General features: G+C 37.1%; 1 protein-coding gene across 1 annotated transcript in view; it reads left to right on the forward strand.

Annotated features, from left to right (window-relative positions):
* Nucleotides 1-25,096, forward strand: part of ANKRD29 (ankyrin repeat domain 29) — a 175,893-nt gene that overhangs the window by 30,962 nt on the left and 119,835 nt on the right. The window contains exon 2 of the mRNA XM_087438966.1: nt 4,664-4,770. Within this exon, the coding sequence (XP_087295092.1) occupies nt 4,714-4,770 (57 nt within the window). The 5' untranslated portion in view covers nt 4,664-4,713. The remainder of the gene's footprint in view (nt 1-4,663; nt 4,771-25,096) is intronic.

A 25,096-nucleotide genomic window follows, 5' to 3' on the forward strand; every position in this document is an offset into this window, starting at 1 on the left:
TACATTAAAAAATGATCACCACAGTAAGTCTAGTAACCATCCTTCACCATACAAAGTTGTTACAGTATTATTGACTATATTCCCTGTGCCATATATTACATCCCTGTGACTTATTTTATAACTGGAAGTTTGTACCTCTTAATCCCCTTCACCTGTTTCACTGAACCGCCCTCCACCCTCCCCTCCGGCAACCACCAGTTGGTTCTCTATCTATGAGTCTGTTTCTGTTATGTTTAGTTAGTTTTGTTTTTTTTTATTTCAGATATAAGTGAAATCACATGGTATTTGTCTTTCTCTGTTTCACTTATTTCACTTAGCATAATACTGTCTAGGTTCATCCATGTTGTCACAAATAGGAAGATTTCGTTCTTTTTTTATGGCTGAGTGATATGCCATTGTGTATATATACCATATCTTCTTTATCCATTCATCTATTGATGAACACTCAAGTTGCTTTCATATCTTGGCTATTGTAAATAATGCTGCAATGAACATAGGGGTACATACAACTTTTCAAATTACTGTTTTTGTTTTCCTCCGGTAAATAACTCAGAAGTGGAATTGCTGGATTGTATGGTAGTTCTATTTTTAATTTTTTGAGGAACCTCCATGCCATTTTCCATAGTGGCTGCACCAATTTACATTCCCACTGACGGAGCACAAGGGTTCGCTTTTCTCCACATTGCCAACACTTGTTGTTTGTTGTCTTTTTGATAATAGCCATTCTGACAAGTATGAGGTGATACCTCATTGTGGTTTTGATTTGACTTTCCCTGCTGATGAGCAATGTTGAGCATCTTTTCATGTATCTGTTGGCCATCTGTATGTCTTCTTTGGAAAAATGTCTATTCTGGTCCTCTGCCCATTTTTTAATTTTATTGTTTGTTTTTTTGATATTGAGTTGTATTAGTTCTTTATATATTTTGAATATTAACCCTTTATCAGATATAACATTTGCAAATATCTTCTCCCATTCAGTAGATTGCCTTTTCGTTTTGTTAATGGTTTCCTTTGCTGTTCAAAAGCTTAGTTTGATGTAGTCCTGTTTATTTTTGCTTTTGTTGCCTTTGCCTGAGGAGACAAAGCAAAAAAATATGGCTAAGACCGATGTCATAGAGTTTATTGCCTATGTTTTTTTCCAGGAGTTTTATGGTTTCAAGTCTTACATTTAAGTCTTTAAAGCATTTTGAGTTTATAACATAAAAAAAATTATGTGAATCTCATTTAGATTTTCCTGTTAACATTTCCATGGTGCCATGAATTGTAGGATCTCCAGTACATTTTAGTAAGTTTATCTTCTTAAGATATTTTCTGTTTAATATAATCTTGACTATCATTTTATTTTACTCTCATTTATACTAACTGAATGAAATAAAAGATTTGGTTTTTTCTAGGTTTTTACCTTTACATCTGCACATAGATTAATAAATATTTTCAATTTAAGAAATATCATTGCAAAATAATAAAGCCACTCATCATATTTATCGCGATACTGTGAGAAAACTGATGATGTCGTAATAAGCACTTTCAAGGTAAAGAGGAAGAGACTTAGTACTGAGTTTTCCCTGATGTTGTCCATTTTAGTTCAGTTTCTGATTATGATGAACATAAAGTCTCAGGGCCTGGAATCCAGATTTTCTTAGAACTCACCAGTGTCACAACTTCTTAAATACCTTGTTTTTCTTTGCTTTGATGTAGTTTCCACATCGATTCCTTCAACCTAGCGCAAATAATTATTTTCTTATTTCTGTGTTATTTAGAGTTTGGACAGTAGAGATCAACTTAATCTAATTTCCTCATTTTAGAAATGAGGCAGCTGAGATTTAAGGAGCTTCAGTGAATTTTCCAAATTACACAATTACTGGAAATTCTTTTTTTTTTTTTTTTTTTAGTTTTATTGAGGTATAATTTAAATACAAAAAATTGCACAAATTTAGTGTGTACATCTGTGAGCTGCTCCCGGCGGCCGTGAAGCTGGCGGCTTGTGAAGGTGGCGTTTTTCCTCTCCGGAAGGGAGTCTCTGCCTCTTCTACCTCAGTTAGGATTGTCCGTTGTTGCAGGAGTTCCTCTTATCCAGTTTTCAGTTCTGTCTCAGGGGTAATTTTTCCACGAGTAGTTGTAAATTGGCTGTGTCCACGGGAGGAGGTGAGTTCAGAGTCTGCCTACGCCGCCATCTTGACTCCCAATCCTGGAAATTCTTAAGTCAGAATCCTGGCCTCCTATCTGAATCAGTAAATTTTTTTTCTGCTAAGCTATACATAGCTATGTTTAGAACTATAAATATCCTACATCTGCCTATAAGTAGCCCCTCAACTAAAAAAATTTGTACTACCTATGAGTCCTTTTGAAATTTTAGGCAGTCTTTCCAACCTGTGGAGACCTTACCAACCCTTAAAGGACTATTCATATCTTCCCACAATCTAAAACATTTCTCCAACTCCTTTTTAAAAATTTTATTGAGTATGTATATCCAATCATGAGTTGATGAACATTTGTGTTGTTTTTTCTTTTTTGGCTATTATGAATAATGCTATTAATATTCATATATAAGTTTTTGAGTGACACATATTTTCAGTTCTCCTGGATATATACCTAGGAGTGGAATTGCTAGATCATTTGGTAAATTTGTCTCTAACTGTTTGAAGAACTGCCAGACTGTTTTCAAAGTAGCTGTATGATTTTGCATTCCCTCCAGCGGTGTATGAGGGTTCCGTGTATGAGGGTTCCATTTTTGACACATTCTCCCCAATACTTGTTATTATCTGTCTTTGGATTCTAGTCATCCTAGTGGGTATGAAGTGGTATCTCATTGTGGTTTTGATTCGCATTTTTCCGGTGGCTAATGATGTTGAGCATCTTTTCACGTGCTTATTGGCCATTTGCATATCTTTTTTGGAGAACTGTTTATACAGCTCCTTTGCCCATTTTTAATTGGATTATTTGTTTTCTTATTGGGCTTTAGTAGTTCTTTATGTATTTTAGGTGGAAGTCTCTTGCCAGATATATGATTTGCAAGAACTTTCTCCCATTCCGTGTGTTGTCTTTTTACTTTCTTGATAGTCCATTTGAACCACAAAAGTTTTGCATTTTGATGTATAGTTTACCTATATTTTCTTTTGTTGCTTTTGCTTTTGATGTCATATCTAAGAAACCGTTGCCTAATCCAAGGTCATGAAGATTTACACCTATGTTTTCTTCTAAGAGTTTTGTAGTTTTAGCTCTTACATTTAGCTCTTTAATCTATTCTGATACAATTTTTATATGTGATGTGAGGTAGGAATCCAACTTCATTCTTTTGCATGTGGATATCTAGTTGTCCCAATCTTTGTTGAAAAGGTGTTGTCTCCTCATTGAATTTTCCTGGCACCCTTGACGCAAATCAGTTTACTGCAAATGTGTGGGTTTATTTCTGTACTCTCAGTTCTAATCCACTGATCTATGTCTGTCCTTATGCCAATACCACACTTTCTTGATTCTGTGACTTGGTAGTAAGTTTTGAAATCGAGAAGTGTGAGTCCTCTCTAACCACTTTTTGATTACTCACACTGTCACCAAAAAATTTGATCATGCACCCCCAACTACATGTGTATTTATAAGTACTATAGATATACTAGTTTATAAATAGGATAGATACACTAATACACTAAATTGTCTATAATATAAAGTATACTCAAAAACTGAATTTAAATGAAGATGAGATAAACAATATTTTAAAAATAATATTAATGCTATTTAATAGAAAATTGGCAAGTAAATTTCCATCTTCTCTTATGTCAATTAGATTTTCTTGCAAACTAATCAAAAGGTGTTGCGTATGTTAGGCTTTTAAAAAATGGTGTAAAACTTTCCCAAATCTTTTATATTATTAATAAATAAAATAATTTTTAAAAAATATATTATTTCATCTGCATCACATCTTTCTAAAACATCTATTTTGTGTGTGTTTTTAGTAAATATATTAAATATCAGTGCAGTAGTTTATATATATTCTTTGATGTGCTGTTGTCACTCAATATTATGGTTATAAAATTCATTTATGATAGAGTATTTAGCAGTCATTTATTTTCAATCTTTTTTGTATTTTATTGTGTGAATATAAAGCAATTTACTAAACCATTTAGTTTGTCTCCAATTTATTTTTATTTAAAAAAATGCTGCTATGTTGACATCTTAGTATATGCCTCCTGGTACATGTATGCAAGAATATTACTAGAGTATATACCTGGAGGTGGGATTATTAGGTCATATGCTACATGCCTCTTTAACTTTACTCTAAATATTATCAAATTATTTTCCAAAGTGGCTGTACCAATTTATACTCCCATAGCAATGTGTGGGAATTCTCATTTCTTCATAGTCTTCTTTATTTATTTTTGAAGAATGAAAAAGTTTGTTTAAAAGATGCTTACTGAGCTTTGCCTGATTCAAACTTTAAAGGAGAAAGTGGTGAAATTCTTTTCTTTGTAAGGACAGTGTAGCCAAAATGGTTTTAAATTTCAGATTTTTAGAATAAAACTTCTATGTCTATGGAACATAGTGTCTATGGAACATTAAAATCTTATGCCTCAATAGAGAGTTAAAAACCTATGAAGTCTAGAAAAATCTAATTTTTAGAGGGGTGGCTTTTACTCAAACATTTATCAATCTTTTTCCCCCCTTCTAGTGCCAGGTGCCATTCCTACTGAATCCATCCGAGGAAGTACCTTTGAAGAGATGTTTCTTCAATGGCAAGAACCCATTCAAACATATAGTGTCATCAGTTCATATGAGGTAGTATACACATACTTTGTATATACTACAATTGTATATACATACAGTTGTTAGTAATTTAATTTTTTGTTTTAATTTCTGTCATATCTAGACTAGTATTAAAAAATGCATAATGGCATGCCTTTTAAGAAATTTAATGCCTTTAATAGTTATAATGGTTACTGTATAGAAGCAAAAAAGTTAAAACTTAGTTTTTGAATTATGTATAATTTCAGAATGTGTATTTATAATGATTTGAATGTTTCTAGATTATGTGTTATTATATGTAAAGACGTAACATAATATTAAAAAATCACCTTTATTCTGATGAAGTCCCACTTGTTTATTTTTTCTTTTGTTTCCCTTGTCCAAGTAGACATGGAATTTGAAAAGATCCCTTTATGACCAGTGCCAAATAGTGTACTGCCTACATTTTCTTCCAGGAGTTTTATAGTTTCAGATCTCACCTTCAGGTCTTTGATCCATTTTGAGTTAATTTTTGTGTATGGCGAAAGCAGATGGTCTACTTTCATTCTTTTGCAAGTGGCTGTCCAGTTTTCCACTTTCCTCTCTCCATTGTATGTTCTTTGCTCTTTTGTCGAAGATTAGCTGCCTGTAGATATAAGGTTTTATTTCTGGAGTTTCAATTCTGTTCCACTGATCTGTGTGTCTGTTGTTGTACCAGTACCATGCTGTTTTGATTACTATCGCTTTGTAGTATGTTTTGAAGTCAGGGATTATGATGCCTCCAGCTTTGTTCTTTTTTCTCAGGATTGCTTTAGCTATTTGGGGTCTTTTGTTGCCCCATATGAATTTTAGGATTCTTTGTTCTATTTCCGTTGAGAATGTCCTTGGGATTCTGATTGGGATTGCATTGAATCTGTAGATTGCTTTAGGTAGTATGGACATTTTAACTATGTTTATTCTTCCAATCCATATACATGGGATATCTTTCCATTTCTTTATGTCATCATCAATTTCTTTCAATAATGTCTTATAGTTTTCATTGTATAGGTCTTTCACCTCCTTGGTTAAATTTATTCCTAGATATTTTATTCTTTTTGTTGCAATTGTAAATGGGATTGTATTCTTGAGTTCTCTTTCTGTTAGTTTGTCATTAGAGTATAGAAATACAACTGATTTTTGTAAGTTGATTTTGTACCCTGCAACTTTGCTGTAGTTGTTGATTATTTCTAACAGTTTTCTGATGGATTCTGTATGGTTTTCAATATATAAAGTCATGTCGTCTGCAAACAGTGAGAGTTTGACTTCTTCATTGCCTATTTGGATTCTTTTTATTCATTTTTCTTGCCTAATTGCTCTGGCCAGAACTTCCAACACTATGTTGAATAACAGTGGCAAGAGTGGGCACCCTTGTCTTGTTCCTGTTCTCAGAGGGCTGGCTTTCAGTTTTTCCCTGTTGAGTATGATGTTGGCTGTGGGTTTGTCATATATGGCCTTTATCATGTTGAGGTACTTTCCTTCTATACCCATTTTGTTGAGAGTTTTTATCATAAATGGATGTTGGATCTTGTCAAATGCTTTCTCTGCATCTATTGAGATGATCATGTGGTTTTTATTCCTCATTTTGTTAATGTGGTGTATCACATTGATTGATTTGCAGATGTTGAACCATCCCTGTGTCCCTGGTATAAATCCCACTTGATCGTGGTGTATGATCTTTCTAACATATTGCTGTATTTGGTTTGCCAGTATTTTGTTGAGGATTTTTGCGTCTATGTTCATCAGTGATATTGGCATGTAATTTTCTTTGTTTGTATTGTCCTTGTCTGGCTTTGGTATCAGGGTGATGTTGGTCTCATAGAATGTGTTAGGAAGTGTTCCATCTTCCTCTATTTTTTGGAATAATTTGAGATCAACAAACTTTTTTAAAATTTTAGTTTAGTTTAGTATATGTCAGGTATTGGAAGAAGACAAAAGTATAACGGTCCTATCAACAACTAACTAGAGAGAGAATGAAATAAGTACCAAATCAGTAAGTGCAAATCAATATAATATATGAATAGAGTATAAAGTGCAGGTTGCTTGGGCACATAGTAAAGTAGAATGGTCTGGATTTGTCAACTGACTGGGTTATTGATGGATCAAGAGTTGAAGACACCTCCAGATCCCGAGCCTGGAGAACTAGGCTCAGTTAATCACTGTTGACTAAGATAGGCAATAGGTAGAAAGAAATAGACTTTAGGGGCCATGTTAAGAAGTTTGGTTTCAATATTCAAGGCCTTCCATGATCTAATCCCAATTTATATTTATTACTACATCTCCCATTATTCTTCTCCTGGAATTTAAGGAGCCATGTATATGGGATTTTCTTCTCTCCAAGCATCTTCTGAACACCACCCTGCTTTTGCTTGTATCCTTCTTACCTTCTGATGCCCTCCCTTCCATTCTCCTCCTTTGTCACTTCTGTTTATCTTTCAGTGTTTCATTCAAATACTGTACTTTTCCCTTAAGTATCCTAGGTCCTTTCCTCCCCTGAAATCAGATTTATTTATTTGTTCCTTTGATTGCTTGGACCTCCATTAAAGGACTATGTTTAACGCTGAATGGAATTATAATCAACTCAAACTCCCTAGAAGATTTTGATTCCCCTCCTGGTCAAAGATTTTGTGTTATTCCATTTTGGTTCTCTATGAATCTCTCAGTCTAGAATTTGAGACTTTAAGTGGAGGAGGGGAAGATAATTTTGGAATAAATTATCCAACATAAGCATCAGTTGACTCCTTCTCACCCAAATCTGACCCCTACATATGTTGTTTGCATGTCAGTTTGCTTTTGACTTGGGGCATCCTGTAATAGTACCTAGATCCAACACTGGGAACATGAGTTAGGCATCTCAAACTGGATATGTGCACAATCCAACTGTTAATTTCTCTTCATTCATTCCATCCCATTTTGGTAAGTGAGGCCATCTTTTACTCAAGCCCACAACATCTCACCTATCCTTAATTCTCCATCTTTCCCCCACATCCAGTCCATCACTGAGTTCTGTCCATTTTTTCTCTAACATATGCTAATTCTTTTCATTTATTGCCCTCTTCACTGCCCCAACCATAGTCCAAGCCACTTATTCTCTTACCTATAGCTTTACCCCATGGTCTCTGCAGAAGCTCCTAGTGGTCTCCCTACTACCTTTATTGCCCCCTTCCAGCAAATCAATCCTCCACCTGGCAGTGATCTTTTTATAAGGGGAATCAGATCATTTTGTTTTCACACTTGAACATGTTCAAAAGCTCCTCATTGTATGTATTCATGCTTCGTATCTTGGAATACAGAGTGCTGCATGGTATAGCCACTGCCCACTTCTCCAGCCCACCAGTAACTACACTCACCTCACTCACTGGGCTGCAGCCACACAGGTCTTCCTTCTCTCCATTAACTGCCCAGAACACTCCTGCTTCACAAGCTCAGTTCATGCTGTTTTCAAACTCTTGGCATGGCTGGCTCCTTCACAAAGTTCAAGTCTCCTCAGATTCACTGACATCTCCTCAGTGGGCCCTTCCCCAACCATTCTAAATGGCTGTGTATGTACCCCTCTCTCCCCACAGTATTCTTTATCTTGCCACCTTGTTTGTTTCTCTCATGGAACTTAATGTATAAAAGTTATTAATCTACTCATCTCCCCAGCTCCCCCCAACCCCAGTCCAGATTCTTAGCTGTCCGAGGGCAGGGCCTGCATCTATCTGCTTGACCCCAGGGCTCGCAGAATGTCAATGTTCAATCAATATTTGAGTGGATTGAATGAATCTGAATTAATGGTGGAGAAAACGGGACAGAGATAACCCTATCATGTTCCAGGACAGTGAAAATTTATGAGCAAAAGCAGTGTGAGAAAAGCCCAGTGTTTTGTGGGGCAGTAAATCTTTATCCCCTGACCAAGACAGAAGAAAATCTAATGTCATCGTGTCAAGTATTCAGAAATAAGTTTGGAGGAGAAGGTATAGGCACATCTTAAACACGAAGCTAGGGATTTTGGACTTTGTCCCTTATGCATTTGTATCCCATTCAAGTTTTTATAAAGGCAATAAAACGAATAAGATTAACCCAGTCCTGGCAGGCAGTGCTAGTTCTTATTTTAATTATACTGTATCATAATTGCTGGATTGCTTCTCTCCTTCCCTGCCAGACTTTTACCTCCTTCAGGGCAGGTACCATGTCTGAATCACCATATGAGACCCCAACTCAGAGCAGGGTGGTTGGTACTTAAGAGGCATTCAATGAATATGTTTTGAATAGGTGAATAAATGAATTAATAAACTTTGGGGGAGCAGTTATGCTGTCACAGCTTAGATCTGCCTTCTCTGAACTACCCTTTTCTCTGGGGGAATCAGAATGAGGGTCAAGGTAAGCAACTAAGCACACAGAGGTGATGTTGTTGCTGAAGTCCCTCCCACAGCAGCTGGGTGGTGGACGTGGTCTTGTCTCTTGACTCGGAGTAACCTCGTGAGGAAAGTGCAAGAGGGTTGCCGACAGATGCGCTGCCTGGCTCTGACAGTGTCATGCACTGCAGTGATTAACATACAGCAAACATTTTCTTGCTAGAGCTTAGTTGATTGAATCTAAATAGTCTTTCAGAGAGGTCTCCTTAATTATAATGACATGGTATAAATATAAGAAGAAGAAAGTCATTTATCACTTTGTGTAGTAACAGTGTTATTGTTCATGCACATAAATTATGTTTACCTATTTAAAAGCAAGAAAAGTGCTCACTTTTGCATTTTAAAACTTTTAAATATGCCACATTTAAAAATTATGTCATTACAACCAGTAGAAGTTAGTAATCACCACTGAAATGCATTTTCTTGAATAGTTGTTGAACTACTTACAGTGAAATTCTTTAAAAAATCATTTAAGGGGCAAAATTTAAAGGCACCTTTCTTATATTTATTTTCACACATTCCAGACTCATCCAGTGAGCTTTGAATACCTGTTATGTGGCAAACACCATGAAAGCTTCTAGAGTTGCACTGTCCGAAATGGCAGCTCCTAGTCATGTGAGGCAATTTAAATTTTAATTAATTAAAATTAACTAAAATTTTCAGTTCCTCAGTCTCACTAGCCACATTTCAAGTGCTCCGTAGCCACTTGTGGGTAGTGGCTACTGTATTGAACAGAACAGAATAGAACATTTCCCTCATGACAGAAAGATCTATGGGACAGCATTGCTCGAAAGAAAAGAAGTAAATATGACCCATCATGAGCACCATAGTTACAGCATCAAGAGCTACTGACACGTGTCTAGGATTTATTTTTAAAGTGGGTGTCTTTGCCCACATTGATGAAAAGACTTAAAAGTGTCCTTGTTTCCAGTAAACAGTAGTCCTATTCAGTGCTAAATCAAACTATGGCCACTGAATGAGAGATGAGGCCTTACCCTTGTCAGGTCCTTATCTGTTTGAGCTAATTGTATATTTTGTTATTTTGTTTTAAGCCAACTGTAATATAGTTTTCCAAAATGACATTTTGAAAGCAAACAACTTCAAGGTATTAGCTTAAACCTGAACTCATCCTTTATTTTCTAATCTACTGGCTTTCAGTTCCTCTGTCTGTAAAAGTAATAGCTCATAACAGTTTTGGCTGAGTTCCTGTGCCCCTTCACTGGATCCAGGTTTTAAAGAGTCTATGTGAGTAGGAGAGCTTGTCATTAGGGTGTCTGACAGTGCATATGTCAAGAAGGCTTTATTGGATAAAGATGCAGTCTTGGTCCATCTGCTCCAGATATTTTATTACATTCTTATTCTCTTGCAGATCACCTGCAAAGCAAACATTTCCTTTGACCCAGAAATAGATTTATTCAGTCAAAGTAGAAGAGTTTCAAAACTGGGAAATGGAACCCATTTTCTATTCTTTAGACTGTATCCAGGGACCATGTACTCCTTTACCATCCATGCTAGCACAGCTAAGCATTTTGGACCTCCAGCAACAAATCAGTTTGCCACCAGAATATCAAGTATTGTGCATTCAGGGATTATGTATTTTATCAGAAGTAGCATTTTTGTACTTTTTCATTCCTGTTGTCAAGTATGCAAAGCTTACCCAAGCTTACACATTGTATTTTTTTTTTAATTTTTTGTTTATTGCAGTAACATTGGTTTATAACATGGCATAAATTTCAGGTGTACATTATTATACTTCTACTTCTGCATAGATTACATCATGTTCACCACCCAAATACTAATTACAACCCATCACCACACACATGTGCCGAATTATCCCTTTTGCCCTCTTCCCTCCCCCCTTCCCCTCTGGTAACCACCAATCCGATCTCTGTCTCTATGTGTTTGTTTGTTGTTGTTATTATCTACTACTTAATGAAGGAAATCATATGGTATTTGACCTTCTCCCTCTGACTTATTTCACTTTGCATAATACCCTCAATGTCCATCCATGTTGTCACAAATGGCTGGATTTCCTCGTTTCTTATGGCTGAGTAGTATTCCATTATGTATATATACCACATCTTCTTTATCCATTCGTCCCTTGATGGGCACTTAGGTTGCTTCCAAGTCTTGGCTATTGTGAATAATGCTGCAATGAACACAGGGGTGCATGTATCTTTACGCATTGGTGTTTTCAAGTTCTTTGGATAAATACCCAGCAGTGGAATAGCTGGATCATATGGTAGTTCTATGCTTGATTTTTTGAGGAATCTCCATACTGTTTTCCATAGTGGCTGCACCAGTTTGCACTCCCACCAGCAGTGTATGAGAGTTCCCTTCTCTCCACATCCTCTCCAACACGTGTTGTTTCCTGTCTTGTTAATTATAGCCATTCTGACGGGCATGAGGTGATATCTCATTGTAGTTTTGATTTGCATGTCCCTGATAGTTAATGATGTTGAACATCTTTTCATGTGCCTGTTGGCCATCTGTATATCTTCTTTGGAGAAATGTCTGTTCAGGTCTTTTGCCCATTTTTTAATTGGGTTGTTAGTTTTTTTGTTGTTGAGATGCATGAGTTCTTTATATATTTTGGAGATTAACCCCTTATCAGATGTATGGTTTGCAAATATCTTCTCCCAATTGTTAGGTTGTCTTTTCATTTTGTTGATGGTTTCCTTTGCTGTGCAGAAGCTTTTTAGTTTGATGTAGTCCCATCTGTTTATTTTTTCTATTGTTTCTCTTTCCCGGTCAGACATGGTACTTGAAAATATGTTGCTAAGACAGATGTCAAAGAGCATACTGCCTGTGTTTTCTTCTAGAAGTTTCATAGTTTCAGGCCTTATATTCAAGTCTTTAATCCATTTTCAGGTAATTTTTGTGTATAGTGTAAGCTAATGGTCTACTTTCATTTTTTTGCATGTGGCTGTCCAGTTTTCCTAACACCATTTGTTGAAGAGACTTTCTTTTCTCCATTGTATGTTCTTGGCTCCTTTGTCAAAGATTAGCTGTCCATAGATGTGTGGGTTTACTTCTGGGCATTCGATTTTATCCCATTGATCTGTGTGTCTGTTTTTGTGCCAGTACTGTGCTGTTTTGGTTACTATAGCTTTGTAGTATATTTTGAAATCAGGGAGTGTGATACCTCCAGCTTTGTTCTTTATTCCTCAGGATTCCTTTAGCTATTCGGGGTCTTTTGTTGTTCCATACAAATGTTAGGATTCTTTGTTCTATTTCTGTGAAAAATGTTGTTGGAACTTTGATAGGGATTGCATTGAATCTATAGATGGCTTTAGGAAGTATGGACATCTTAACTATGTTAATTCTTCCAATCCAAGAGCATGGAATATCTTTCCATTTCTTTGTGTCTTCTTCAATTTCTTTCAGCAGTGTTTTATAGTTTTCGGTGTATAGATCTTTCACCTCTTTGGTGAAGTTTATTCCTAGGTATTTTATTCTTTTTGTTGCAATTGTAATGGGATTGTATTCTTAATTTCTCTTTCTGCTATTTCATTGTTAGTGTATAGAAACGCAACTGAGTTTTGTATGTTGATTTTGTATCCTGCAACTTTACCGTATTCATTTATTACTTCTAAAAGTTTTTTGGTGGATTCTTTAGGGTTTTCTATATATAAAATCATGTCATCTGCCAATAGTGAGAGTTTCACTTCTTCCTTTCCAATTTGGATCCCTTTTATTTCTTTTTCTTTCCTGATTGCTCTGGCTAGGACTTCCAGTACTATGTTAAATAGGAGTGGTGACAGTGGGCATCCTTGTCTGGTTCCTGTTCTTAAAGGGATAGCTTTCAGTTTTTCACCATTGAGGATGATATTAGCTGTGGGTTTGTCATATATGGCCTTTATTATGTTGAGGTACTTTCCTTCTATACCCGTTTTATTCAGAGTTTTTATCATAAATGGATGCTGTATCTTGTCGGATGCTGTATCTTGTCGAATGCTTTCTCTGCATCTATTGAGATGATCATGTAATTTTTAGTCTTCATTTTATTAATGTGGTGTATTACATTGATGAATTTGTGAATGTTAAACCATCCCTGCATACCTGGAATAAATCCCACTTGGTGTATAATCTTTTTAATGTATTGTTGTATGTGATTTGCTAGTATTTTGTTGAGGATTTTTGCATCAATGTTCATCAGTGATATTGGCCTGTAATTTTCTTTTTTTGTATTGTCCTTGTCTCGTTTTGGTCTCAGGGTAATGTCGGCTTTGTAGAATGAGTTAGGGAGCTTCCCCCCCTCCTCAATTTTCTGGAAGAGTTTGAGAAGGATAGGTATTAAGTCTTCTTCGAATGTTTGGTAGAATTCACCAGGGAAGTACACATTGTATTTGAATTAATACTTTTGGATGTCTGAAAATCAGATTCATGAAATTAAATGAAATACTGCAAATATTTATAAGTTGAGAGCTTACCATCCTCCTGTGTTAGGAAGTGGCTATTTTAACGGTTTGCATCGGAGGACTTGGACATGAGGAGAAGATTCTGTTCTGTGTACTCTTATCCCCTTCACCGTCCCAAGTTACCAGAGCAGCAGTGTTGGAAAAGCCTCTGTAATGAGCCATGAATGACTGAGTGCTCAGCAGAAGGACAGCAGTATATGGAGTCCACTTCCAGAAGGATCAGCCTTTCTTGGTATTTAGTAGTTTCACCATTAGTAGTTTCAAGTCCTGAAGAGAGAGGCAACAACAGAGGAGTGGCACCAGGCACTCCTGGCCTCTAGCTTTTTGCTTGTAGAGACTCAATTATGCCATCCAACGAAAGACATAATTTGAGAAATATTTCTGGGCATGTGCAACTGTGCAGAAAATGTCTTTGTGCTTCAGACTAGAGGAAATGGAATTGCCATCTGGCATGGGATATGTAATAGCAATACACACAATTCCATGGACATTTTCTTTTCTCGTTTTTTCCCCTTTGGGTATGAGTGGGGAAGCATTTGAGTTTGGCTTTGACTGTTTTGCTTGGGTGTAGACAAGCAGGAGGCAGGTAAGGGAGGTCACTCTTTTAATCAGTCATTGTTAGCTAAATAATATTATATCTATTGTCCCTCATTCCTAGTTTTGTAAAAGTTTTTGTTTAGAACTGAAAGAAGGGAAGTACTCATAATTAGAGTGCTGTAAGCATTCTACTAGGTTTTGAGCAAAGGAGGTTTGGAATTTTCTTTTTAAGCAATTATATCTTAAAGGAAAATTTTTCATTGTGTAAGATTTTATTTATGAGCACAAACTTGACTTGAAGTTTAATGTACTCTTTGATATTTGATAGAACTGTAGGAGCCTGGTGGGCTCTATTTTTGATATAAAGCATTAGGTTTTAAGAACAATATGAAAAGTTGGGAAAGAGGAAGAAATCCTTGGGAGGTCAGAAAAATTAGAGGTTAGGAAAATGAAACATTGTATAGATGAATGAGTAGAAAGACCACTGGACTTGGAATCAGAAAATGTGGGTTCTAGTTATAATTTTTCCATGTACTTCCTCTCTGATGTTGATCAGGTGAATTTATCCCTGGATATAAATTAGGATGGTATTATCTGGTGCATGAATTTATCATGGAGATTTGAAGAGGAATTGTGTGCCAATGTGTATACCTTCAAGCCCTTTTTTTTTTTTTTTGGTAATTTTCACCCATGGAAACCATATTTCAAAGATTATTATCTTAAAGAGGATATTCTTTTAGAAAAAATAATTTATTTTTACCATTTTATTAGATAAAAATTCTGATTGATTTGAGTCTGACCACCATCAGCCCACCAGGCTCCTACAGTTCTATCCAAGAGCAAAGACAGTTGACATTTTAGTGACATTTAGCCTACAAAGGCCCATCAAGGGGCCGGCCCTGTGGCGTAGCGGTTAAGCGCATGTGCTCTGCTGCTGGCGGCCCGGGTTCAGATCCTGAAAGTGCACCAATGCACTGCTTGTCACGCCATGCTGTGGCGGCATCCCATATAAAGTGGAGGAAGATGGGCACAGATGTTAGCCCAGGGCCGATCTTCTTCAGCAAAAAAAGAGGAGGATTGGCATGGATGTTAGCTCAGGGCTGATCTTCCTCACAAAAAAAAAAAAAAAAGAAAGGCACATCAAGAATAACTATTTGATTTTTATAGTTCAAAAAAATTACAGTTTATGGGCCCCTATTTTCTACTTTCATGGACCTCAGAGAACTACTCTATACAAAATGTAATTCTATGTTATGAATCAGAATTAATTTTTAATAGAATTGGAGTCAATTTTTAACGCTGATAAAATCCAATAAATGAACTGAGATGTAGCCCATGTTTTTTACATAAAAGCGTTTTATGTGTAAGGGATTTTAAAAACCTGTATGTACAAGAGATGATCTCTAGTGTTCTCATCAGGTACCTATCTATACCAGTGGGTCTTAAAAAGACCATGTGCCCTCCCACATCACAGGCTTCATGAAATGAATTCTTTTGTCCCTGGTGATGACAAAATTACTGAAGAGCTCTATTATCTTCTCCTAATAAGACAACAATCTAGAAAACAAAGAATGAGAGGAAATGGCCTTCGAAATAGGATTCACATTGGGAAGTGAACTAACATTTATAGAATTATATTTGCCTGGCTCTCTCTATTATCTCTTTGAGTTCTCATAATAACCCTAGAGGATAATTTTTCCTATTTTGAAAGATAAGTAAACTGATGTTACAGAGATAATTAATTAATGTGCCTAAGCTCTTATGCTGGTTAAAACAAAACAACAAAAAGTCAAACCCAAGCCTTTCTTACTTCAATTCCCATATCTTTTCCACTCTTGTGCTTTTTCTGAGAGCCCACAAGTTGTCACTAATTTTAACAAGCCTCTCGCTTCAATGATCCTCTTCAAATCCCCAGATAGATCTCTGGTACATGAGAACCTTGGCTTAGATGAAAGAAGTGTAAAGTTCAGTTTCATGATCCTAGTAATTATTTCTTAAATATACATTTGAAGTAAATGTTTTTTTGAAGAAAAGCATACGTACAGAAGAGTACACAGATTGTAAGTGTATAGCTCAATGAATTTTCATAAGCTACTACACCCGTTTAGTGAGACTCCACATTGAGAAACAGAATATTACTAACACTTCACAAGCCCCCCTTCTGCCCTCTCCCAACTTAAAATCAAAGAAATCAACACATACTGGTTTCAGCAGTTGTCCTGATATTCTGTGTAGGGTATACACAGAAAGGCTGTTCATGGTCAATTGATAGCTACAATTTAAACTAAGGACACTGTGTTCTTAATGTTCTTTGTACATGAAAGTAGAAAGAAAACTGAAAAGATAAATCAGAAATAATGAGTCTCTTATCTTTGGCATTTTTCCCCAGCACCCTCTATGCTGGCTTATGAACTTGAGACCCCTTTGAATCAAATTGACAATAGGGTGACAGTCATGCTGAAACCTGCACACAGCTGAGGCACCCTGTCAGGTACGGAGCAGAGAAGGGATGGGCTGGCTCTAGAGAGAGAAAAACTAAAGTCAAATTGATTAATTTCTTGAATGTGTTTTCTACAGATTTGCTACAAACCTCAGTCCGCATGCAAACCCATATCTTTATTAGCTCTAATTAAAATAAATGATTGAGAAAAAGGAAAGTACAGTGATCAAGTATTATGTAAAGAGTTTGGTTCTGATGCACGTGTGTTGTTCTTTGAAGAAAAAATACCCCAGTCTTTTGAGAGGTGGCTTTACTTCTAAAAGGTAATTGCTTGCTGCAGTTTAGTTACCCACGGGCAGATGACATTTTATCCTGAGCTCTATTCTTTTTTTTTTTTTTTTGTGAGGAAGATCGGCCCTGAGCTAACATCTGCTGATCCTCCTCTTTTTGCTGAGGAAGACTGGCTGTGGGCTAACATCCATGCCCATCTTCCTCTACTTTATATGGGACACTGCCACAGCATGGCTTGCCAAGCGGTGCGTCGATGTGCGCCCAGGATCCGAACCGGTGAACCCTGGGCCGCCACAACGGAGCGCACACACTTAACCACCAGGCCAGCCACCTGAGCTCTATTCTTTAAATGGACCTTTGGGTTTTTTTGTTTACCTGGTGTTTTTAGTCAGTTAACTTTTAGTAAATTGGCTAATTTCTCAATTGAATATGTAGTGTATAATTATTTCTTAAAAAGAAACAGATGATTGGAAAGAGCTTTGTGAAGTCTTCATTTGCACAGATTTAAGTTTATTACCAACATGTAGGTCCCATTTCTCATTGCATGATGATTTATATAACTAAGAAATTACAAAGTGTACCTTTTACAGTGAGTGAATAAAATAAATTGATTCTTCCTAGAAAAAAGCAAAGGAATGCCTGAAATAACTCTTGCGTATGAACTTGTCATAAGCTCATTAATCTATATTTATGAAATTTCTACTTGTTTCAGAGGGATCTAGATATTTTGTACTATCAGATTGGATTTTTTTCAAAATCATCTATTATTCTGAATAACGTACTCCAAGGAAGCATTTACATTCACGTTAAGGCGATAGAGGGTTTGTTTCCATGTTCCTTTGTAGAATTTTATTTCGTTGATGTTTTGAAACCTGGCTCTATTTGATCCCGTTTTCACTACAGTATCACAGGGAGATTGGTTGGACTTCTTTCTACTTGATAAGACGTACACAAGTCTCAGTTCATAGAAGCAAGAGTAAAAATGGAATAGTATTCATTGATAGTGAAGTCAAATTAGGGTGGAGTCAGAGAAACTTTTATTTGAAAAATCTACAAAATTTTATGCAACAATTTTTAGTTACTCTGTTGACTTATTTAACATAGTAGCTCATGTTAAGAGATTTAAGATTGCCATTCATAGATGCAGTTTGTGAGAACACTATGAAATATATAAAAAGTCTATTCCAAATTTCAGATATTATTACTGCTAGACAAGTGATGCCACTGACACTCCCCAGGCCCTTTGGGTTACTTTGTGTGGTGCTGAGGGGTTGCACTAACCTCAGTGACCCAAGGCGCACACTCCTTAGACGGCCTTCCAAGATTCAAGTGTACCTATAGCTGAGGGTCAGACTTTCCACTCCAGAAAGCTGAATTATTATTAAATGAAAATTGACACTCTGACCATGGCCTTGGGAGCATCATTTTTTTCTCACCAATTTAACAGTTGCCCAGACTCAGCAATAACAGGCCATTAGGACAGGAGTCAGTGTTCTACTGCAGAAGCATTGTGATAGGGCCGGCCCCGTGGCTTAGCGGTTCAGTGCACGCACTCCGCTGCTGGTGGCCCGGGTTCGGATCCCGGGTGCACACCGACACCCCGCTTCTCTGGCCATGCTGAGGCCGCGTCCCACATACAGCAACTAGAAGGATGTTCAACGATGACATACAACTATCTACTGGGGCTTTGGGGGGAAAAAATAAATAAGTAAATAAATAAAATTAAAAAAAACAAAAGAAGCATCGTGATAAAATGAAAGAGTAGAGGTCACGCAGTTTCAATGCCTCCAAACTGAAGGAAGCTGAAATCCTAACCATTTCTCCTAAACAGCCAGTTATTCCCTATTCTACTTTATTCTTATATAAACTCCTTTTATACATTTTCTATTCTTGTTCAATCTTTTTTCAGACCCTTTTCAGTCAGATTTCCATCCATGGTTTTTATAGATCTTTCCAAGTCTGAGTTTTCAAATAATATTTCTTTGCACAATCTACATTACCCTTTTTAAAGTATACTTGTATTCCAAACTACTGTTCATATTTTCTGTCACAGGCCTTACTAAGGCATTATTTTGTTGTTGTTTACTTTTACACATCTCTAGTTGTTTTTGAAGACTTTAGAGCCTTAGTAGCTAGTTAATTATAGATATCCTCAGGCTTTCTATTCTTTAAAGATTTATTTATTTTATTTTTTCCCCCCAAAGCCCCAGTAGATAGTTGTATGTCATAGCTGCACATCCTTCTAGTTGCTGCATGTGGGACTCGGCCTCAGGATGGACGGAGAAGTGGTGCCTTGATGCGCACCCGGGATCCGAACCCGGGCCACCAGCATTGCAGAGCGCGCACTTAACCACCAAGCCACAGGGCCGGCCCTGGCTTTCTATTCTTATAGCTGTAAAAATACAGATTCAAATGCTTGTCAGAGTGTCCAAAATACATAACATTCACCGTAGATTTTACATCATTTTATCAGGCCCAGCTCTCTGACTCTAAGATTTCAGTTTATGTTGTCACATCTTCTTCCACAGTTGTCATCATGCCCTATTTTCCAAGTTCAGCACTGCTCTGCTTTGATTAAACATCATATTGTTATTGACTAAATGTTCCTTGAATTTGCCAGGGTCACTTTGCATTCTGCCTGTAATATACCTTCTTCCACACAGTTAGCATCTTGAATTAATAAATTTACTATCTCTGTTCATCATCTAAATCCATAATGGTAGAATCAAGATCACTTCTTGTGGGATGCTATTCAGTAAGCATTACAGAGAAATCCACTACAGATATCACCTTTACAGGAAGGATGCTTGTCTTAAATGGGTAGATTTTATTGGCACAAATTTTAGAGAGGGAATTATCTCAACCTCACCTGTCAAAAGATTTTTTTTTTTTGCATAAAAGTGAATAGTCTCTTCAAAAGATTAATTATTATAGTATAGCATAATGGGACTGATTATCTGTTGAGTAGATGGAAGACCAGTATTTCTAGAAAGACTAATTTGGGAAAAAAATGTCCATAGTACTCTCAAACTAAATGGGGTATTTGAAAATTTTCAATTTCATTTAATGTTTAGAGAAATAAAAACTACCATTAAGGAATCATAGAGACCTAAAATAAAAAACCATAATATAGATTAAAAGATTTGGACACATCTGCAAAATGCATATGTAATCAAACTACAATACAAGAAAGCTTTTCTCAAATGATAAGAGAAATACTAGAAGAAAAAGGGGAAATGGAAGTGCACATCTGTTTGCTTTCCTGGATTTTGTACAGTATTATGTGTTCAAAAATGAAACCAGCAAACAGTTAGCCATTGATGATTAAGTAGCTAAGAACTAAAGAGTTTTTTCCTTTTTGCAATTACTGATTATAGCTTTGAGCTCTTTACCTACCCATTGTTAACTGCACTGTTTAGGCAGTATGCTATCTGACTCCCACTAGGTTCTTATAGATAACATCTCCCTGGCACCTGGGTCACCATGGTAATGGGTGTGAGCTGTTTTTCAGGAATTAGAACACCTGTCCACTTAGGCGGATTTAGACCACCAGCCCATCAACTGGGCCCATGTGGATGCCTGATAAGTGACCTTTTGACGTCAAGAGGCTAAAAACTCCACCTTCACATCATGCTAATGCCACCATTTTGTGAACATGCATCCTATGAAGAGGCATGAAGTCTGACTATGCTTGTGCAGATCAATTACCTCACCTTTCCTCACCTCCAATCATGTATCTCCACATTTCAGACCACCTTGTCCCCTACCCTATAAATATCCCTCAGTCCCTATTTTCAAGGAGGTGGATTTGAGTCTCGTTCTCCCATTTCCTCACTTAGCTGCCCTGTGATTAAACCCTCTCTCTCGGCTGCAATCTTGTCATCTGGGTGTTTGGCTTTCTGGGCGATGAGCAAAAATGAACCTGGTTCGTTAACAAAAATACCATCATTGTGTGATTTCCAAAACCCATTCTTTCAGTTGATTTGATTTTTCTTTAATCCATATTCACTGGTATTGAAAATTCAGTCATACTTCATTTATGCACTTCACTAAGTAAGATGGTTGTGTATTGATTCCACTACAAACACTTGGTTAATGCAGATTCTTGAAATTGTACTAAACTCTCAATGTAAACAGTTGTTGTCTTTTTATTGATAAACGCATCAGATCTGTCACATAAAATTATTTAAATCCTGAGATGGCCAGAAAGAACACAAATTCCATCATTATAGCCAGAAAACGAGCACTTCGGACAGAATTTTAATGTCCATGGATTCATTTTTTTTCTTTGCTAAGACAGGGAAAAGCTGAATTTTCTTTTACTCATTTACTTATGAGTAATAATGAGTATACTCAATACTATCAATAATGAGTATACTCAGTAATAATGAGACACTCATGAGTATCAAACATTCTGATACTCATTTCAGTGAAGTGTTAAAAGATTACCAAATCATTCTTGGATTCATTCATTCAGGAGAAACTACTGAGTGGGGAAAACATCTGTTACAGTTGTCTGTCCCTGGGGATGTGAGGTGGGCAGTAATCACATCGACAACTGAAATGTTAAAACCAATGCCTAAAAATGGAATGAAATTTTGATTTATGGCAGCCACTTTGTTCTTCTAGTAAAGGTAGCCCTAATTATGTTAATACTGTGCTTTTATTGTCATTGGTAACTTATTATACAATGGTTGTCCTCTCAATTGAATGCTTTCTCAACAGTTATATTTAAAAAGCAGGGTTTTTTTGTGTGTGTGAGGAAGATTAGCCCTGAGCTAACATCTGTTGCCAGTCCTCCTCTTTTTGCTGAGAAGACTGGCCCTGAGCTAACATCCATGCCCGTCTTCCTCATGTGGGACACTGTCACAGCATGGCTTGACAAGCGGTGCGTTGGTGCGAGCCCCAGATCCGAACCCAGGGCTGCCACAGCAGAGTGTGCGCACTTAACCGCTGCACCACTGGGGTGGCCCAAGCAGTTTGTGAATAGTTTCTGTTGCTGAGAATCAGGACCAAAATCTTAAAGCAAATAGGAACTTCACTACATTATGAATGGGGAAGAGAGAAGGGCATAAGGAGTGGAAGAAATATTTTGCCTTGCTTTTTTTAATGATGTGTCTTAGGTAAGTAAGATTTCAAATGACATAGGAAATATTTCCTGTTAATAGAAGGCAAGCATAAATGCTTTATTCATCCAAAACACTTATGATTAAAGAAAAAAAAAGACTTATATAACAACTTCAGTTGTATATATAAATCAAGAATTTATTTTTATATGTCCAGATTTTTATTTAATTGATTTTGTCTTGAATTCATTATCATAGTAGACTGCAGATGTGTCCTATTTTCACTTACTCCTCTCTGTCAATCTTATGCTCCATGCCAAGGAGTGGAGATTTATCTTTGAGGCAGGGAGTAGCCATTCAGGGGATTGAGGTGAGGAAAAAACAGGGAAGATCCGCCCAGCAGTGGAGGGTGGATTAGTGGGGGCGGGGCATAGGAGAGGTGAAAGGAGGTGCAGGCTAGAGGATGTGCTGGGCCCTCCTGAGGCTCCTTTTCACTGGGCCCAGTTAAGGTATAGCTGACCCTTACAGCATGAAGGGAAGGGGTGGTGTAAATGCCAAATGCTAATTTTCATTAGAGACAGGATTTAGAGGAATTGAAAACGTTTAGTCCTTTTTAGAATAAAAAATGAATATATTGACTAATCAAAGAAATTGGGAATATTAACTGTTTCAAGTATTGTTAAAGTGAATACTAGAACACTCGAATTTGAAAACATAGCTTAGCAATGCCTGTTTATTGTATGAATATTTTTAAATCCCAGTTTTCATAAGTGGTAAATATGTGGTGTTCTTGGTCCCTCTTGCTCAGAAGAACCTTCTCCATCTTTCTCTTTTTGATTCATTCTACCTTCCTTTTATCGCATCAGCCTGATACCGGCTCAATACAGGGTTGACATAAGGGAAGCCATATTGTAGAGGGGAAACCATATTGTGACTTGGAATGACCTCTGACTAACTCTGGGCTTTATGACCCCTCCCAGCTGCTATAAGTTGATAACTTTGTTGTTTTAAGTTCCTTAGGAATGTGATATGATGGCAGAGAGTCTATGCTGATAGTCATCATCAATGACAACTGAAAGATCAGGGTATAGGGCGTTGTTCCAGTCTCTGATGCATATCAAGTAGAACAAAGGACTGCCAGGAACTAAGACCAGATGGATGCCCCCCACAGTGAGACCAGATGCCTCCCCAACACAGAGACCAGCCCTGTATATAACTGGCCTATAGTCTTTGTTCTGTAAGATGGTTCTTTGAGACATTAGTCGGCCATCTTCCCCCTTGCTAGCAAGCTGTAATAAACTGCCCTTGCTTTTCCACCATCTTGCCTCTTGACGATTGGCTTTTGTCTCGAGTTGAGCAGATCATGCCCGGTGTGCGGTAACAAGCCTAACCCCTTTGCCCTGAGCCTGTGCCAGTCACTTTTGTGGTGATTATTACATGTATTGTGGTATGTGTGCAATGACCACTGAATGGATGTGGTGTTGTCTGCTTATTAAAAGCCAGAGGGCAAATGCTTCTCTCAGTTCCAAAAGGAATGCCACCAGTATGCTTAGTGGAAGATTGTGGCTAATTCTTGGCTGAGGCCAGGGAAGACCCAAGTTTTTGATCGTGCTATTTCTCATTCCTGCTATGTTCAGAGGAACCCATACTTGTCTCTGGAAAGATAAATGTCTGAGATTGGAACTACAGATTACCTGGAAGCACTCGGGTCTCATTTACGGAAGAGGCCATACTTTATACATCACTGTCTCTCTAGAGGTAAGAGCAGGCAATGCTGTGCGTTCCTCCACCATACTGACCAGCAGCCCCGAAGCCATCCCTCAGGTGAAAAAGGTAGACACACAAGTTGATCTCATTTCTGTTGACAATAGAGAAAGTTACATGCTGTTTCTTTTCGCCCATCTCTCTGGACCATCTATAAATGTTAACAGTGGGATAATTTATAAGTAGTCTGAATTATAAACCCACAGCACCAAAAGGTTGCAAATGCCTTGAATTGAACAATGTATTGCCTTAATTATGAATCTCAAAGCTGCTATGCTGTTTACTCTCAGGAACTGTGGGTCTTCCTAATCACAATTGTTGATTCCAGGGAGTTTAAGGGATGAATTTCTAGAGGTGTTCTCAGCTAACACTGATGGCCTTTGGCAGAGAGGGTCTTGGGGATTTTGACAAACACTAACTAATTTGACTATAGATGCTTCACTTTCACTTTTTTAAAGTGTTAAAACCACATATATATATGTATATATATATGTGAGAAAAGATTACATGTTCTAAGAGGCTGATCAAGTCACGTGTGGGGCAGATGGTGAAAGCCAACCAGTGTGCTGCTTAGAGGCACAGACTTTCAGAGCCGAGGAGCAACCCAGAAAGGATCTGACACTTTCCTCGTGTTACAGTACTTCTCGGTCCTATTCTGGGGGGCACTGCCATATAATGAACTCTGTTTTATGTCATTCTCTTCAGCAGAACATTTTATGAACATTTTATCAATATTTATAAATATATACAATGTAATTGTATACGAAATGTAATTGTGTCACGAAAATACTGATTTGCCTTTTCTTTCATCAAAAATTATTTTATTAAGGGGCCAGCCCCGTGGCGTAGTGGTTAAGTGCGTGTGCTCTGCTGCTGTTGCCTGGGTTTGGATCCCGGGCGCACACTGATGCACCGCTTGTCAGGCCATGCTGTGGTGGCGTCCCACATAAAGTGGAGGAAGATGGGCACGATGTTAGCTCAGGGCCAGTCTTCCTCAGCAAAAGGAGGAGGATTGGCATGGATGTTAGCTCAGAGCTGATCTTCCTCAAAAAAATATATATATATTTTATTAAGTACATTATTACATTATACTCGTGATGGTTACCTGTATTTGGTTTTCAGCTATTTAATTAAATTAATACTCAATTTTCAACCTGTTAGATTGAAAGACCAATTAGGGAGTGATATTAGTTTTCTCCATGTCCCTGTATCTTTTTGAATTGTTCTTTTAACTGTGTGCCAGTTCTTTCACTTCTCTACTTTTACCTAAAAGTGTTTTCCTGTCCAGCATCAGTGTGAGTATTTTCTGCTCAATGAGAAGTGGGAAGAGCTCTCTGTAGTTATTAGTATCTAGTTAAAATTTTTGCCTTTTATAACATTATAAAGTTTTATAGGAAATTTTAGGGTTGACAATCGGCTATTGTTCAT

This window comes from Ceratotherium simum, chromosome 14 (genome assembly GCF_057802395.1).
Source record: "Ceratotherium simum simum isolate JZ-2026a chromosome 14, ASM5780239v1, whole genome shotgun sequence".
Lineage (NCBI taxonomy): Eukaryota > Metazoa > Chordata > Mammalia > Perissodactyla > Rhinocerotidae > Ceratotherium > Ceratotherium simum.